This window comes from Silene latifolia, chromosome 7 (genome assembly GCF_048544455.1).
Source record: "Silene latifolia isolate original U9 population chromosome 7, ASM4854445v1, whole genome shotgun sequence".
In the NCBI taxonomy this organism is placed as follows: domain Eukaryota; kingdom Viridiplantae; phylum Streptophyta; class Magnoliopsida; order Caryophyllales; family Caryophyllaceae; genus Silene; species Silene latifolia.
Window position 1 is genome coordinate 66,695,898 of NC_133532.1, and position 17,895 is coordinate 66,713,792.

Below are 17,895 nucleotides of genomic sequence, written 5' to 3' on the forward strand. Positions count from 1 at the left end.
CATTACCTCACCTCGATATCTTGGTTGATAATACCCCGAATCATGCCCTACTATATTTCATAAATGGGTATACTGGATACAATCAGATAAAGATGGCCGAGGAAGATATGCACAAAACCGCGTTTATCACGTAATGGGGAACCTATTGTTACACGGTAATGCCGTTTGGGTTGATAAATGCCGGGGCAACGTACCAAAGAACCGCGACAACGTTATTGCACAATATGATGCATAAGGAAGTTGAGGTTTATGTCGATGACATGATTGTGAAATCAAAGGAACGTGACGGTCATCCAAAGGCCTTACGAAAATTCCTTGAAAGATTACGGAAATATAACATGAGGTTGAACCCTCAAAAATGCGCCTTCGGGGTTACTTCCGGGAAGCCCCTAGGTCACATCGTCAGCCACCATGGTATTGAGATTGATCCTTTGAAAATCAAGGCCATTATGGAAATGCCTCATCCCAAAACTTAGAAAGAAATTCGAGGTTTCCTGGGTCGAATCCAATATATAAGCCGCTTTGTCTCGAAGTTGACAATGATATGTAAACCGATCTTTGAGAAATTGAAAGTCGTAGAACACGAGATGTGGGATGATGAATGTCAAGCCGCATTTGACAGGATCAAAGAAGTTTTGTCTGCTCCACCTGTGCTTAGTCCACCCATAGCCGGATTGCCACTATCCTTGTATCTAACAGTAACAGATACCGCGATGGGAGCAATGTTGGCCCAAACTGTGGAAAAATAAGAAAGGGAAATTTATTACATTAGTTAAAAGTTCTTAGAATATGAAGCTAAGTACACCACGTTAGAAAAAATATGCCTAGCCCCTAGTCTGGGCAACAAAGAAGCTGAGACACTATATGCTGTGTTATAGTGTCAGTATATACACCAGAATGGATCCAATCAAATACCTGTTTGAAAAACCAGTATTAAATGGCAGAATGTCGAGATGGACTCTCATGTTAGCTGAATTCAATCTTAAGTACGTACCCTTGAAAGCAGTGAAAGGAAGGGTTGTCTCCGACTTCCTCGCTGACAATCCAACAGAGGAAGACAGTGTTACGGACATGTGGTCTTTCCCAGATGAAAACGTGGTTCATGTCGAAGACGAAGTATGGGATATTTATTTCGATGGAGCATCGAGTAGCATGGGATATGGGGTCGGAATCCTCCTCATTTCACCAAAAGGAGAACATGTACTGTTAGAAATCTATATCTCATTACTTAACATATTCATATATGTTCTAATTAATTTAGTCATAAAATTAATAACAAATCTTATGCATGCAAACAATAATAAAATTAGAGAAGAAATCGTTTTCTCACCATATAAATTTCGGTCATCATATGGGCACCAACAAGATCTCCTTCTTGTTAGTTCTTGAGCTTTCCAATAATGGATGAACATTCAAAATCCCAAAGTAGAGATTCTCCTCTTGATTGCACCCAAGACTATCCCTTATCTCCACTAAATAATATTAACTAGATATTAGTTTAGTAGTTTACCTTAAAATTGATTACTAACACTCATATATTACATTAATAATTTTAGTAATCTTTTAGAACAATTTGAATCAAAACTCATCTTTTTGATGAAGATTAAAGAGAGAGAAGAGAGAAAAATACATGAACCTTTTGCATGTGTTATCTTAGAATGAATAATAAGAGAAAATAAAAAATCCTCTTAATGGAGTAGTGGTCACGGTTGGATGGAGTATATGGCATCTACTTTCCACTTTTTGTCTTCACAAGAAATAGATGTGTAAGAGTAGGTGTAAGGCTATTAGCTGTAGGCATCATTGTTTTTTTTTCTTTTTTTTTTTATCACATAAAATAAAATAACCACAACCCACTAACTCCTCCTCCATTTCGGCTTACTCATAATATGGACCACCATTTTATTTTGTCAATTTGTCAATTGTCACACAATATGTCACATGTAGTATGATACATGTTATTAATTAATTTAATGCGTATTTATCACATAAATATCATTTTATGAATTAATTAAATTACATCCAATAAATTGACTAGTGATACTTGATCACATAAATAAAATGGGTCATGTAATTATAATTCACAACATCTTTTAACTATAATTAACCATTCATTCTTATCTCTATTGTTTCTCAAACAATAAACAATTTTAGTAACAAAGCATTTTATTACTAAAATAAATCTTATTTAATTCCATTATAATAAGATAATTATTCTCTCTTACAAATCGAATTGTTCAATTTTAAGGAATTGATCAACTTGCATCGCCATACAATTAATCAACTTTATAGATAAGGGCATCATCCTTTAGGTGTAACCTTAAGGGATCAACTGACCACCACCGTCCCACGACAGTAACGTCAAACTCTAGCAAGCCAATCGTTACCGATTAATGTTCATCAGTTGACTATATAATTGAATCATCCCTTACGTATTCTTTTATATGAGATTTAATAATGATATTTAAATCATGTGATCGCACTATTGTTGAGGACACATTTCCCAACAATCTCCCACTTGTCCTCGACAAGTGTGCGTCACCAATTCTCTTGTCCTATTACTATCTCCCACTCAATGCAAGGTGTCTTTCAGGTCATACTTGCAAGTGATCATATCGAGAGTGGTTTCCTCGATCTGGAGAATAACTGATTGACCGGATTTATCTACTATAGATGTCTTCCAAGCGTGGCCACGCATTTCCAGTTCATTACTCCTCGAGTGGCCCTGAGATATTGTTTTAACCCTGACAAGGGGGTGGACAATTCCTATCGCACTTATTCCCTTCGACTAGCCACAGCCATCATAACCCAAAATATGCCCATTTGACCCCATTTACGAAGGTCGTAGTAACACAAATCAAAGTTAATCTGAAACTGTGCCATCTTAGGTGAACAGTCTTTAGTCAAAAGAATCGACTCATTAGAATACTATAGTAGCTCTCGCCACGACCAGGCTTTATAAATTTGCCAAAACTCTATAAGCGGTCACTGCCCGACAAAGTGTTCCTAACAGTCTGCCTATGTGATCGACTAGTCATCTCACATGACTCTATGGCACTTGAACTTGCCATCAATCGCATCACACTCTAGTCACTTCGAGACGTCACCTCATACAAGTGACTATGGGTGAATACAATGCTAATCCGTGTTCACTTTAACGGGGTTCAATGTTGTCTCTAAAACCCGTTTGGATATAACAAAGTATAAAAGGAGTTTTTAAAGAAAAACTCGAACGACAAATGCGATTATCACATATGAATAGTCAATGCCTGATTACTATTTCATGTTTTATAATCTAATTTGATCTTGTATGTAGTTGTTCATTTCAATTTAATTGAAATGACATGACTCATCATGTTTAGCCTATGGGAAGGCTTTGGTTAGTAGGTTTTATCAACTTGTTGTACCTTACTCAACCTTACTACATACTCGTTTTTCCTTTGTAATGTATACATTTGCATCACAAAACTTTCTGAGTACGTGTCGAGATCCAATCAAGACATAGGCCCTCTAGCCTAAGAATAGCTCCCACTGTTTTCACAGTGTGCGTGACTCTTCCTCTTGCACATCTCATGATTGAAAGTGTACTCAATTTCCGTTATAAATATCTCTCATTGTTCTTTATTGCCTAGAACGATTCTAGAAAATCTACTTCTTAATTAACATAGCCACAATGGTATCTTAACCATCCTAATGTGTTTTGATTATGGCTTTGTCAGAAACCATGCGCAATCTCAAATGTCAATTGTCACTTGTGTAACACTCTTACACAAAATTGCATCAAAAACACTTTGCATTATATCCTTAATGCTTTTGCAAGCACCTAAGGGTAATCTTTATGGCTTACTTGGTAATTATTTCTTGAATTCGATTTTGAAACAATTCATCATACTCAAAGTATATGAAGTGTTATACATCATTTCCTATTTAATTGATCCGGCAGCGGAAGCAAATGGAATCAATCAAATATGTTAACTCGATTGAACTAGTCATGAATCTTGTCATCATAAGAATCCTTATTTGACATTAATATCATGTGGATTTATCTCCAGAAATTCGTATATTAATGATGTATTATATTTCTCTAAAGTCTTAAATCATTCGCAATGATCAAAATGTCATCCACATATAAGACTATTAAAATTTCCGTAACTCCCACTAAACTCCATGTATAAACACAACTTCTCGACTTATCGAGAAAAGTTTTATAACATGATCAAAACATTGATTCCAACTCATTGATGTCCTACTTAAGACCCTCTCTTAAGTTTCACATTATCATAGGATTGCAAGAATCTACAAAACTCAAGACATGCATTGAATACATTCCTTCTAATTGAAGAAGTCGGTTTTAGATTCACTCGCTATGTATTTCATAATGAAACACAATCCCTAAGAAGATCCAAATAGACTTAAGCATTTCAACTAGCGCAAAACACTTTGCCACCAACCAAGCTTTGAAATCTCTCTTTATTAGTGCAAAAACCCTTTGTCACTAATCAAGCCTTTTTTTTTTCGGATTTTCATGGCACTAAGCCTTGTATTGAGTTGTGACTTAAACACTCTCATGTAAGTCATATGTTCATTACTTTCCAGAAGTAATAAACTTGAATCAAACAATTTCTTTGTAAGTTGTAAGCTCTTTGTGTCAAATGTAACATTAATTCATCATCTTCATCAAGTGATGGCTTTAACCTCCTAGGTTTTGAAGAAACAACGTCTTACATAAAACGTCTCATGTAGCCAAGAAAGACCAGTTTCTTGCGACATAACATTATCTGTGGCATTCTTTGTGGCTCTTGAATAATTTCTCCCACTCTGTCTTCTAGAAATAAACTTGTATTTTAGGAAGACAGCTTCACGAGCCACAAACCCGTTGTACTCGTGATTACAGTAAGGAAAGATGAGCATTTGTTTCTTTTGAAAACTTACATTCATGGTACCCTACCATGTCATATCTCATATGATTCGTTATAGATTTAGTGGAAAAACAATTTAGACAAAATGATAAAATCCCCAAAAGGATCAAGTAACTCAAAGTAACTTGATCGAAGTCCAAACCATATCGAATAGCGTTTGATTTCTTATCCAACCACACATTATTCCATAATGCGTGCTAAGAGAGATTAACTTGTGATTCTAAATCACATTTCCTTTGGCTTATATCAAAGTCTTCACTTTGATAATCCCATCATGACTAAATCGTGATTCTTTGAACACTTTGAAATTCTTCAAAGATTTCTCTATTTACCTTATTAAGTGAACACATTAGCATCAACTTAAATCGTTGGTAAAAGAAAATGATCAACCTATTTTGGATCAATGATTTACAACCTCGATCTCCTTTTCAACCAAAAAGCACGAGACATCTTGCTTTGAATACAAGATACGCATATACCATTAACAATCTAATGGTTTCAAGAGTACTCGATAACTCTTTGCGTTAATCATTCCAGAATTTAATGTTTAATCTTGGGTTACCAATTTGAGTCTTGCATCATCTTCATGATATATCATTCTAGTTTGGTTTAGAATATAATCACCTTGATAATGGGCTAGCCATGCATCAAATCGTGGTGTATAGGGTCACAAAAGTGAAACCTCTTTTGTATTTTTAACAAGTTTATATTCTTATTTAGAGTTTATGCACTTAATAGTCATAATTAAGTACAACTATAAATCCAAAACTAGATTGATTACACAAAGACTCTATTTCTCAACATGATTGTTGCTAGTCGCATATTCTAATCATCCTATGTATCAAGTATAAATGATGAAAACCACCACTGGTTTCTAATATTGACGAAGTAGTTCTAGCACGATTTATGTCAATCAAATAAACATTTAAAGAAGAAGATCCCATTAGATGTCCCACGACTAACTTGTTGATTCTTCAATAATTTGGGGTAGTTTCCTTTCTAGTGTCCAACATTTAAGACAATGGAAACTTTATCGGTCGGGATTGATAGGTTTAGTATCGTTATTCTCAACAACTTTACCTTTAACATTACCTTCTATCAATTCCATTCTAATTTTACTTCTTGAACCTCGTCCTTTTCTTAACGGTTTAAGAGAATGCTCCCACTCATTTCAATGCATCTTTGCTTTGAGAAGCAAAATTGAATTCATGAAGATTACTCTTCATTTGTTCGTTTTAGTCTTAAAACTTTCATTGAAGTGGTTGCGTTATTTTGGTCAATTTTGATTTCCAACAAATCTAGTTACCAAAATTAGAAACAATTCATTGTAAGTAGATGTGTTAGTCAAGAATCAAAAACCTGTTTGATAATGAATAACTTTTACCTATACTCTTTACAATAGATCCTTAGCAATGGTTCATATGAGGTTTTAGAAGCAAATTCAAATTTTGTCTTTAGTTACGATGTTTTAAAGGAGATTTGAATCAAAAATCGAAATGATATCGTATATGAATTGTGGTAAAGAAATAGAACAATATGATAACAGAATAGTGGAAAACTTAACATTTATCGTTTTATTAATAGTACTTGTAAATAATTTAACAAGTAAAGCATTTACATAGTGACCTCTACCCAACTATGATAAATGATTCCAAGATCCAAATTCATATTAACTTGGGCACGGTAGGGCCGATTCATCCCTTATCAATATAACTCGGTGGATTAACGCTTTAATCGATTCTACTTTTAGAACTCTTGGTCGATAAAATTACATTAATATTTATCTTTAGCCCGGAACACATGCGACTACGGTCACGAATACTTCCGTTGAGCTCAATCCAAATTTCGAATAAATGTGTCCATGAATCCAAATCCACATCAACTTGGGCACGGTAGGGCCGATTCATCCCTTATCAACATGAATTCGGTGGATAGACATTTATCACCCACTTCCCCTACGTAACAAGGTTTGTACCCCGGTAGGGCCGAGTGCACTCCCTCGCGAAATAGGTTTTCATGGTTTCTACTTTTTGGTAAGGCTAAGTCTCAATTGTTTATTTTAGTGAGAGGTCATGTCAATTTATTATCTATCACGTTTTAAGTGAACTAAAGCGGTGAACTACGATAATTGTAATTGACACGGTCGAAATACTTTATTAAATGAAAATGCATGTTTTAGTTATGGTGATTTAGCGATGCATGCAACATATAATTAAAATGCAAAGCATAAAAATAAATCCTAGTATGGCCTTCCTAAAATAGAAAATCTAATTAACTATTACACATTCGGAAACCAACTCCATTGGTCCCTTGAACTTCGGTTGAGGCACGCATCCCGAGGCAACACCGTCTTTATGTATCGTCTTCTTTGAGTGACACCGTCTTCAAGGAACTCCGAAATAAATAAATTACATAACAAATTACATAATTTCCTATTATACATTTGTAATTAAAATAAAAATAAATCTATTAAATTACAAAACGGTGATACGAGATCACAATAAATTACAACCGAATCGATATTCCCATACATTTCGGGTAATACCAATTAAAAACAAAGGTCATACTAAGTAAAATTACTAAAGATAAAATTACATAAGATAAAATTACATAAGATAAAATTATGACAATCATAAATAAAATGCAGCATTATAATATGTATGAACATGCCCAATTTTATGCTAAATCGCCTTTAAGGAGCCAATATCGTATATTATACGGTTTTTACGGATTTGCGTGATTCAATGTTTTAAAATCACAATAAATTACATAAAATCATATTTATGTACAAGTTAATTACCCTAACCAACTTAGGACTCAAAATTAGTCTCCACTAACTATTTGACCATAATTAACTCATATTTCTTAATATTGTTCAAAAAAGGACTTAAAATTACAATAAAATGCTATAAACTTCAAATAAATCACAAAAATTTCAAATAATTCAAAATTTAAAATTTAAACTCATGAACATTCTGGAAGAATACCATGACACTCATAATATTCAAAAACTTAGGTTAAAAATTTCGAAAGTTATCGGGAAAAACAATGTTGCGGTTTATCGGATTTATCAATAAAAAATCATAAAAACATGAGAAAAATTATATTCATCAACTTTTCAATTTTATATCTGAAAAATATAATAAAATGCAACATGTGACGTTTTTCCTTAGTCATGAAGTATGTTTGAGCAATTATTCACTAATTAAGTCACTATTTATGCTATTTTTCATCAAAAATCCATAAATCATGCATGAAGACTTCATTATAGCCTATTATTTTACACACATCTTGTAAAATTGCATGTGACAACATACTAAATTTCTATGACCAGATTCGAAATATTTCTCATATTAACCTATTTTTCATTTAATTCGATTTTTATCATGAAAAATCCATATTTCGAGCATAAGAACTCCAAATTTTTTGAAAATTTCTAGATCATCTAAAAATAATATATGTGATAACATATCCAAAAACCACTTTAAAATTCGAAGTTTAGCTAATTTTCGTCCAAAAATGACATTTTTATCATAAAAATAACATTTAATGCCAATATAATATAAAATGAACAATAAAATCCATAAATTAACCAAAATATCCTAAATACATTTTAGGATCAGAAACTTTAACATGCATGAATTAATTTCGTGATATATCATAATAACACAAATTTACAAGTTTTATATGTTAATCGTATAACTCGGAAAAACTATAACCGATTTGCATGCAAACAACGAAGGCTCTGATACCGCTTGTTAGAAATCTATATCTCATTACTTAACATATTCATATATGTTCTAATTAATTTAGTCATAAAATTAATAACAAATCTTATGCATGCAAACAATAATAAAATTAGAGAAGAAATCGTTTTCTCACCATATAAATTTCGGTCATCATATGGGCACCAACAAGATCTCCTTCTTGTTAGTTCTTGAGTTTTCCAATAATGGATGAACATTCAAAATCCCAAAGTAGAGATTATTCTCTTGATTGCACCCAAGACTATCCCTTATCTCCACTAAATAATATTAACTAGATATTAGTTTAGTAGTTTACCTTAAAATTGATTACTAACACTCATATATTACATTAATAATTTTAATAATCTTTTAGAACAATTTGAATCAAAACTCATCTTTTTGATGAAGATTAAAGAGAGAGAAGAGAGAAAAATACATGAACCTTTTGCATGTGTTATCTTAGAATGAATAATAATAGAAAATAAAAAATCCTCTTAATGGAGTAGTGTTCACGGTTGGATGGAGTATATGGCATCTACTTTCCACTTTTTGTCTTCACAAGAAATAGATGTGTAAGAGTAGGTGTAAGGCTATTAGGTGTAGGCATCATTGTTTTTTTTTTCTTTTTTTTTTTTGTATCACATAAAATAAAATAACCACAACCCACTAACTCCTCCCCCATTTTGGCTTACTCATAATATGGACCACCATTTTATTTTGTCAATTTGTCAATTGTCACACAATATGTCACATGTAGTATGATACATGTTATTAATAAATTTAATGCGTATTTATCACATAAATATCATTTTATGAATTAATTAAATTACATCCAATAAATTGACTAGTGATTCTTGATCACATAAATAAAATGGGTCATGTAATTATAATTCACAACATCTTGTAATTATAATTAACCATTCATTCTTATATCTATTGTTTCTCAAACAATAAACAATTTTAGTAACAAAGCATTTTATTACTAAAATAAATCTTATTTAATTCCATTACAATAAGATAATTATTCTCTCTTACAAATCGAATTGTTCAATTTTAAGGAATTGATCAACTTGCATCGTCATACAATTAATCAACTTTATAGATAAGGGCATCATCTTTTAGGTGTGACCTTAAGGGATCAACTGACCACCACCGTCCCACGACAGTAACGTCAAACTCTAGCAAGCCAATCGTTACCGATTAATGTTGATCAGTTGACTATATAATTGAATCATCCCTTACGTATTCTTTTATATGAGATTTAATAATGATATTTAAATCATGTGATCGCACTATTGTTGAGGACACATTTCCCAACATGTACCTATATCCATCAAGTTAGATTTCCTCGCCACTAACAATGCCGCTGAGTACGAAGCATACCTACTGGGTTTGCGCAGTGCTATCAGTCTAAATATAAAGAGGTTACTGGTACATGGTGACTCATCTTTAGTCATTAACCAAGTAACAGGGTCGTGGAATATCAAAAGTAATAGTCTGGCACCTTACCAGGCTAAGATAGAGGAATTGGAAAAGTATTTCGAGGAAATACACTATGTGCATTTACCTAGAGAAGAGAATCAATTCACCGACGCTCTGTCTAAATTGGCAGCCATGGTTAACATCCCAGATCATATAGACAGCATGCCACTATATGTCGAACGAAGATCGGCACCATCATACATTAATGAGATTAATGGCACTGAGGAAGATGAGATCGAACCTTGGTACACATCAATCTTGAAATTCAAAGACACAGGAGAATACCCTGAAAACCTCGATGCTCGGGGAAAGCGAGTATTACGGATGCTCTCGACCCAGTTCGTCGAGGCTAATGGAGGGCAACTATACGAAAGACCGCGCAAGGTGTCTTATTGCAATGTATTGGTCAAAAGACAGCCGACAAAGTCATGGAGGAGGTTCATGACGGGGAATGTGGACCCCACATGAATGCTCACATGTTGACTCGTAAGATCATGAGACTTAGTTATTACTGGACCACAATGGAAGCAGATTGCCGACATTATGTTCGACATTTCCACAATTGCCAGATATTTGCAAATATACAGCATGTACCACCCTCTATGCTATATACCATGACATCACCTTGGCGTTTTTTAACCTGGGGGATCGACATTATAGAAAAGGTCAACCCTTCTGGGTCAGGAGGACATTGTTTCATTTTGGTCGCAATCGACTACTTCACGAAGTAAATAGAAGCCAAGTCTTATAAAGTGCTAAAAGCAAAGCAAGTAGCACAGTTCATTCAAAATGAGATCATTTGTCGATATGGGACACCCCACGAACTCATCAGTGATAACGGGACCCATTTCCAAGCTGAAACGGAGGTTATACTTGAAAAGTATAAAATCAAGCACCATAAGTCATCACCATACAGGCCACAGACAAATGGGGCTATAGAAGCTGCCAATAAAACACTTACATCCATTTTGAGGAAAATGTCTGATAACTATAAAGATTGGCCATTTAAGATACCCTTTGCCTTGTGAGGATATAGAACATTAATCAGAACAGCCACGGGGGCAACCCCATACTATTTGGTTTATGGGATGGAGGCAGTTCAGCCCATAGAACTAGAGGTACCATCCCTAAGAATATCACTTGAGAGCCAAGTTCCTGAAGCAGATTGGGTCCAAGCCAGATATGACTCTTAAGTTTTACTGGATGAACGACGCTTGAACGCATTGTATCAGGATCAACTCTATCAGAAAAGGATAGAAAGGGCTTTTAATAAGAAGGTGAAACCTAGAAAAATCAAAGAAGGAGATTTGGTGTTGAAATCGGTTCGTGCACTACTGCCAGTAGACCCGAGTGGTAAATTTAAACAAAATTGGGCAGGCCCGTATTTGGTGAAAAGAATTCTAACAGGAGGAGCGGTTCAGCTGACTAATCTAGATAGAAACGACTTTTCGAATCCTAGAAATATGGACCAGTTAAAAAAATACTATCGCTAAAGACCTCATTCTCAAATGTTATGAAATAAAATTCGGATTGCATTTGTATTTGAGTCTAGTTTCAAAGTCTGACATTCGTTATCTCTGTATTATGAATTATGAACTACGAACCCGGTTTGATTCTATTGAAAAGCAGATACGAAGGCAACTCTTTAAAAGAGTACAACCGAAATAATGTAATTCTAAATGCAAAACTGGGAATTTCTAATAAATAACATTTCCTTTATTTATTTTAATAATTCCGGGCGAAGGCCATAGTGTCTAAACCATCTAATAATAATAAAACATAATATAATGGCTACCTATCCCTCATATAGCCGAGTCATGTAAACCATCAAGAGACTAAGTCTCACCCATCTTCACTTTAGCTCGTTTCTTCGGAGGAACTGCACTTTCTTCACGCGGGCCCAGTCTATCTTTTGCACTTGATCGGGGACCCAACCTCTCAGCCAATGTCGGCCCATCATCGGCCTTTACCCCCAATCTTTTCCAAACACTTGAGACCTTAGGATCATCTTTAGGGTTTTTATCAGTTTTAGGTTCAGACTCGGTCGCAGTTAAATTCATTTCAAAGAATGCTCGATTTTTGAGGCTTTCCTTATAGTACTTCCAGTGTACAACATCATCCTTCTGAAGTTTCCTTCTGATTTCGGGGGAATTTCTTTGACCCATCTTAAGTATAAAGGAGACACCCATGTCGAGGGAATTAGCTTGGGCAGGCGCCATAAGGTCCTGCGGTGCCAGGCATAGAGCCACGCCTGGCAACGAGAGTGAGTGAGGTTGAAGGGCAGTCCTGGGGCGGTTTCCATCAAGGGAATCATTTGTGGCCAGCCAAATTTTCGAAGAACATGGTCCGGATAAATATAGATAGGGTGATCCAAACCCAATAGAGGAATATGTTTTGTCTTATCAACATCAGAAAGGCTTATGAAAGAGTCTATAGCCAGCCCAGGTAAGACCCACCGAACATAGAACCCTACACTAGTAGTCAACACTTCATGCTAATAAGCAGACTACCTATTCAATTTGCACCTCAGAGGCCGACTGATACAACACCTCACATGATACTTCTCGGGAAGGGCAGAACAATCAAACAATCTAAGGTGATCGAAGAGCCATACCTAGTAAAGGAAGGAAGTGAATAAGGAGAAAACAAAAAAAAAAACAAAAAAGAAAAAAAGAAAAAAACGACGAAGAAAAAAAGAAAAAAAAAACCGAACAAAAGAGCGAAAAGAAGAAGAAAACGAGAAGAAAGAGGGAAAAGAAGGGCAAAGCTTGTAGAAGTAGGGATGATTCAGTATAAGCAGCGGTCGGGTTAGCCTTTCTGATATCTAACCCTTTAATAGTCTCAGCCAAGATAATCTAAGCCGGATTTGAGTGGCTCTCCATCTGCTCTTGATGTGACCATAATTAGCGCACATTTAGTCCCCTAATTGAGCCTATTTTGCATACTATTATAGCATTTCATGGCCATTTTATCCGTCAAAACCTTCCTATTTGCTTTTCTATCGAATTTCATATGTTTTGTAGAAAAGGAGATAATAAGGCGGAAATTCCCGTCTTTCGTGCATATTTGGAGGCTACTTGACGATACTAGATGGACTAGTATGAAGAGGAAGCAAAGACTAAAGACCAATCCCGCAAGAATGAAATAGGAATGAGCAAAAGGGAAGAAAAGAAGGAGAATCATTCTTTGAAGAACAATCCGAGCGGATTGTCTCCAATCCGCCCGTCTCCACACTACACAATCCGAGCGTCTTGCTTTAAATCCGCTCGGATTGCCCGCGAGAATCCGACCGGATTGTCCCGAATCCGCCCCGGATTCCCCTACCTGAATTTGCCGTCCCGACACCAATCCGCACGGATTCCCTCACAAAGACGGTTGTCTTCTTCAAGCTACGAAAAGAGAAGCCCTTCTCTCGAAAAATACCGGCTTCTCCTTGCTCAAATCCCAAAAGTGTAATTACTAGTTTAGCCCTTAGTTAACCCTAATTGCATCCACCTAATTTCCACTATAAATACCCCATCTTTGTAATTAATCAGGTGTGTGGTTTTTAGGAGGAAATTCTCTTAGATTAGATTAGGAGTAGATTAGAATAAATTATCATTTAATCTTTCCATAAATTACACATTAATCTCTCCTTAATTATTGTTCAAGTTTATTATTCAAGTTTATTATTGGGTAATTGAAGATTATTGGGTTATTGGGAGATTGACAACCTTCCATCAATCATCAAGTTCTTCTATTATTCTTTGCATTATTATTTGGATCACCTTAAGTTGGTATAATTCCTTTACTCTTTAATCTTTATTTTTCATTTCTTCATTCTATTATCATGTTTATACTTGTTGTGATGATTGACACCATTAATGACATGTTTCCCATGATAATGAGTGAGTAGTCTTTTAGCTAGGATTAGTGGGTAATTAGGGGAAACCAACATGGGATTGATTCATGCTTAATCTAATATGTTCACATGATTAAATTGCTTGCTTGTTGTGATGTCAACTTTATGCACATGTTATGTTTGATGAAATGCTAAGCCTATGAATCCTTGCATTTTTACCATCTCTTATCTACTCAATTTGACTCGTAAGATATAAACCAACTCGAGTCTTGTTAGACCATGCATAGAAGTTGATTAGGAGGAAAGTAAGTCGACTTGTAGGTGTTGTACAATCTAATCGATTCGGCTCCGGGACCCAACTCTTCCTAAGAACCGTAAGATATAACCCAACTCGGTTCCCTCACAACATTAATTGCTTGCAACCTTGTAAACAAGTTTGTATGATCAACGCCATGAATCCCCCATGACCCCATGATATCCTAGCACTTTTAATCAATTGTTTACATCTTTCCTTTTATTGCTCGTTCTACTTTATTGCTTGCATTAGTCTAGACACAACTACAAACCCCATCAATTGTGACACTAGCATAAATTGAGATAGATAGACTTAGAACCCAAAGCACACCGTCCCATGGATCGACCTCGACTTACCGCTAACTAGTTGTTTGTTGAGTATTATAAATGTGTTTCATTGAGAGCCCCAACGACACTCTTATCAAAATGGCGCCGTTGCCGGGGATGGTGCTATGTGATTAAGTTCTTACTTGTTTGTCTATTTTAATTGTGCTTTCACCTTGAGGAACTTGTTCCTCAAGGATTGTTCTTACCGTTTTTGTGTAGTTTCCATGCTTTTAGTTGTTTACTTGTCTTAACCATGATGATGCAAGACTTGACAAATGGAGTATGTGTTAGATCTTTTGAGTATAACTATGGGTATGGGGAGTTTGAGGAGCAAGTCAACACAAACCTACCTTATTATTTTTACAACGAAAATCCTAACCACTACCCCAATTTTTCCCACCACAACCACTTTTACACCCACCCACAACAAAAAGATGAACCCATTCAAAACATGATTCTCCAAATGATGGGAGATCAACAAAACTTCTTCAAACAAATGCTAGAAGAGAGTCGAAAAGAAGATAATGTTCTTAAAGATATTGTTATCCAGAGAGAGGAGTTGAGGATTCAAATTGCCCAATTAAAAGAATTCCAAGCAAACACTCACCACCGTTCTTTGGATATTGAACATAAATGCGAGTTTGAAGTAGTGACATTTGACATGGAAGATGAAAAGTGGTAAGAGCCAAGTTCTTTGAGCTCTTGTGACTATGAAAGTGTTGTGTTCGATGAAGAGGACATGAGGTTGAGCAACCCAAATACTCTTCACCTTTGTGAGTATGAGGGTGTGTCTTTTGATGTGAACGTTGAGGTGTTGGAAAAAGAGCTAAATGAAGCCCCCATTTATGATTCGCGTAAGGATAGCAACAATGATGATGAGCCTAGAGGAGGGATTCGTAAAATCACCTTGCTTGAGGAGCCTATCCTTGAGGCATTTGAGATACCCTATCATGAAGAAGAACGCCCTTCCTTTATCCTTCATGAAGACCACTTGGCACCTATCATGGAGCCAATGATCATTGAAGAGGATATGTTAGACCTTCTTCAAAAGGCCAAAGTTTCTTACAAGAGCTATTTGGTGAAAAAGCTCAATGAGAAAATTGCTCGTGAGGCTACTTGTGAAGATTTGGCACTCATGATTTCAACTCCTATGGTATCCGATCATCTAAGTCATGAAAATTCTCTTCCTACTCATGAAGGATTGATAAATTCAAATGCTATCGTCATCACCAAAATTGAAGAAGAAGTTGGTAAGTGGAAGGCCATGGATGGAAATGAACCACACTTCATGCTTAGTTTTGGCAAGAATCATGGGTGTATATATTTGAAGCATCGGGAAAGCTCTAACGCTAAGGAGAAGCCAAGAAAAAGAGCATGCTACAAGCCTCCTTGGCCAAGTTTCATATTCAAATTGAGCAACCCATACTTATGCTTATTTGGAGCTTGTTCACAAGCTTTTGATCTTTTATTAAGAGCTTTGAGCTCTATGGATAAGAGTCTCTACAAATTGAACTAGTTTGTGAGTCTGCCTCAAGAACCACCGTTTGTAAGATATTTCTTGAACCCTTTTTCTTTGTATAAAATTGTACATTTACATTTGCATTTAACTTCTTGCATGGGAGAGAAGAGAGAGAGAGAGTCATCTTACATGTTTTATGAGCAAATTTCAGAAAAAGATAAGGAAAAAGAGAAAATCGGTGAAAAGGGGTATGTTGCTTCATCAAAAAGAAAGAAGGAAAAAAGAGAGAAGAAGAAGACGCCCGGATTCCAGCAAATCCGCCCGTCCAGGGCTCGCGGGAAAGAAAAAGTTGAAATATTTGAAGAATCCGTGCGGATTCTAGAAAATCCGCCCGTCCTGGATAATCCGTCCGTCTTCTTCACGGACGCCCGTCCGTGTGTCATCGAAGCAAGATTTTGAACTGTGTCAAAATCCGTGCGGATTATAGAAAATCCGCCCGTCCCGATCAAGCCGTGCGTCTTGAAGAAAATCCGCCCGTCTTTTCCCTGCTTCCCAGCCAAAGAAATTCTCTGTCCTAGAATCCGTGCAGATTCTACCAAAGACGCCCGTCTTCTTTCCCGACAATCCGCCCGTCCCGTCTTAAATCCGCTCGGATTGCATCATTTCGCGGATAAAACGGGTTTGATCCAATCTTATCCGTTCGGATTCCCTACTTCTTCTATATAATCACCCCCCTTCCCCCTCAAAGGGAAGAGCCACACCGTCAACCACCTCGTGGAGGGTCGGGTGCACCTTTTCGCCCACCTTCCTACGTCCCTATCCCGCCTTACCCCACTCCTTATACCCAATTCCAACCGGAAATCCCAAACACCCCGGGTATTAATGATTTGATGGCACTCATGAATAGAGTGGACCTTGGGGTGTATAAAGGGAGGGAAGACAACTACTTGGCCCTCTACCCCCAATACTATAACATGGCTCAACAAGGGTATATTGACCCCGATGGTCCTAAGCCCTCTTGGGCACAACCGGAGCTCTTGTTCCCAAATTATGGGGACCAAGCTTGGGGTCGAGGAGACGGAGGGCAATCTAGCCAAGGTGGAGGGTACTCGGGTCAAGGAGGAGGATTTGACCAAGGAGGATATTGGGGCTAAGCACCCGGATATGATCAAGCCGGAAGTTCTCATGGTTATGGCTACGATCAAAATGAGGATGACGAGTGAAAGAGGCCTAATTCACCACTTCCATTTGTATGATACCTATCTCTCCCTCTCTCTTTTGTATATACATTGCATTTAGTGTTGCTTTTGCATGCATTTGTATTATATTTCATATTGCATTTACAATTAGTTAGATCATTAGTATAGTTGCATTGTAATATATCTCACATAATTCGTGTAGATAGTTGCATATAGATTAGAATTCATGCATAGTCACTAATGACCAATCCTATTCTTTTCTACACTAGAGATAGTGTTTAAATCGGTTTGGGGAGGTTTGATCATAGGTGACCATAATTTACTAGAAATCATGCATCATATAGTATAGTTTAGATTGCATTCATTTGTTATATATGTCATATAGAATTGCATTTAGTTAGAGCATGCATACCATATCATTGCATTTGTACTTTATTTCAAAAATATCAAAAATCCAAAAACATGTATTTCTTTTTCATTCCTACTCCTACATGTACATTGAGGACAATGTCCAAAATAAAGTGGGGGATGGGAATTTATATTCCAAAAACACATAAAAATTGAAAAAATTTCGAAAAATCACAAAAATATGTCTTTTAATTTCATAAAAACAAAAACCATAAAAATT

General features: G+C 36.0%; 1 protein-coding gene across 1 annotated transcript; it reads left to right on the plus strand.

Annotated features, from left to right (window-relative positions):
• Window positions 1-539: 539 nt before the first annotated feature.
• LOC141590194 (uncharacterized) lies at window positions 540-10,615 on the plus strand. Its single transcript, XM_074410801.1, has 3 exons — window positions 540-724; window positions 879-1,200; window positions 10,004-10,615. Exons 1-3 carry the CDS (start codon window positions 540-542, stop codon window positions 10,613-10,615), a joined length of 1,119 nt encoding a protein of 372 aa, XP_074266902.1.
• The last annotated feature ends 7,280 nt before the right edge of the window (window positions 10,616-17,895 follow it).

What these genes read in the sequence shown, in the direction of transcription:
- LOC141590194 (XM_074410801.1), top strand. Translation starts at nt 540, where the DNA reads ATGATATGTAAACCGATCTTTGAGAAATTGAAAGTCGTAGAACACGAG. An exon ending in GATACCGCGATGGGAGCAAT is followed by an intron (nt 725 to 878) that starts GTTGGCCCAAAC and finishes GCTGTGTTATAG; the next exon opens with TGTCAGTATATACACCAGAA. An exon ending in TTTCACCAAAAGGAGAACAT is followed by an intron (nt 1,201 to 10,003) that starts GTACTGTTAGAA and finishes ATATCCATCAAG; the next exon opens with TTAGATTTCCTCGCCACTAA.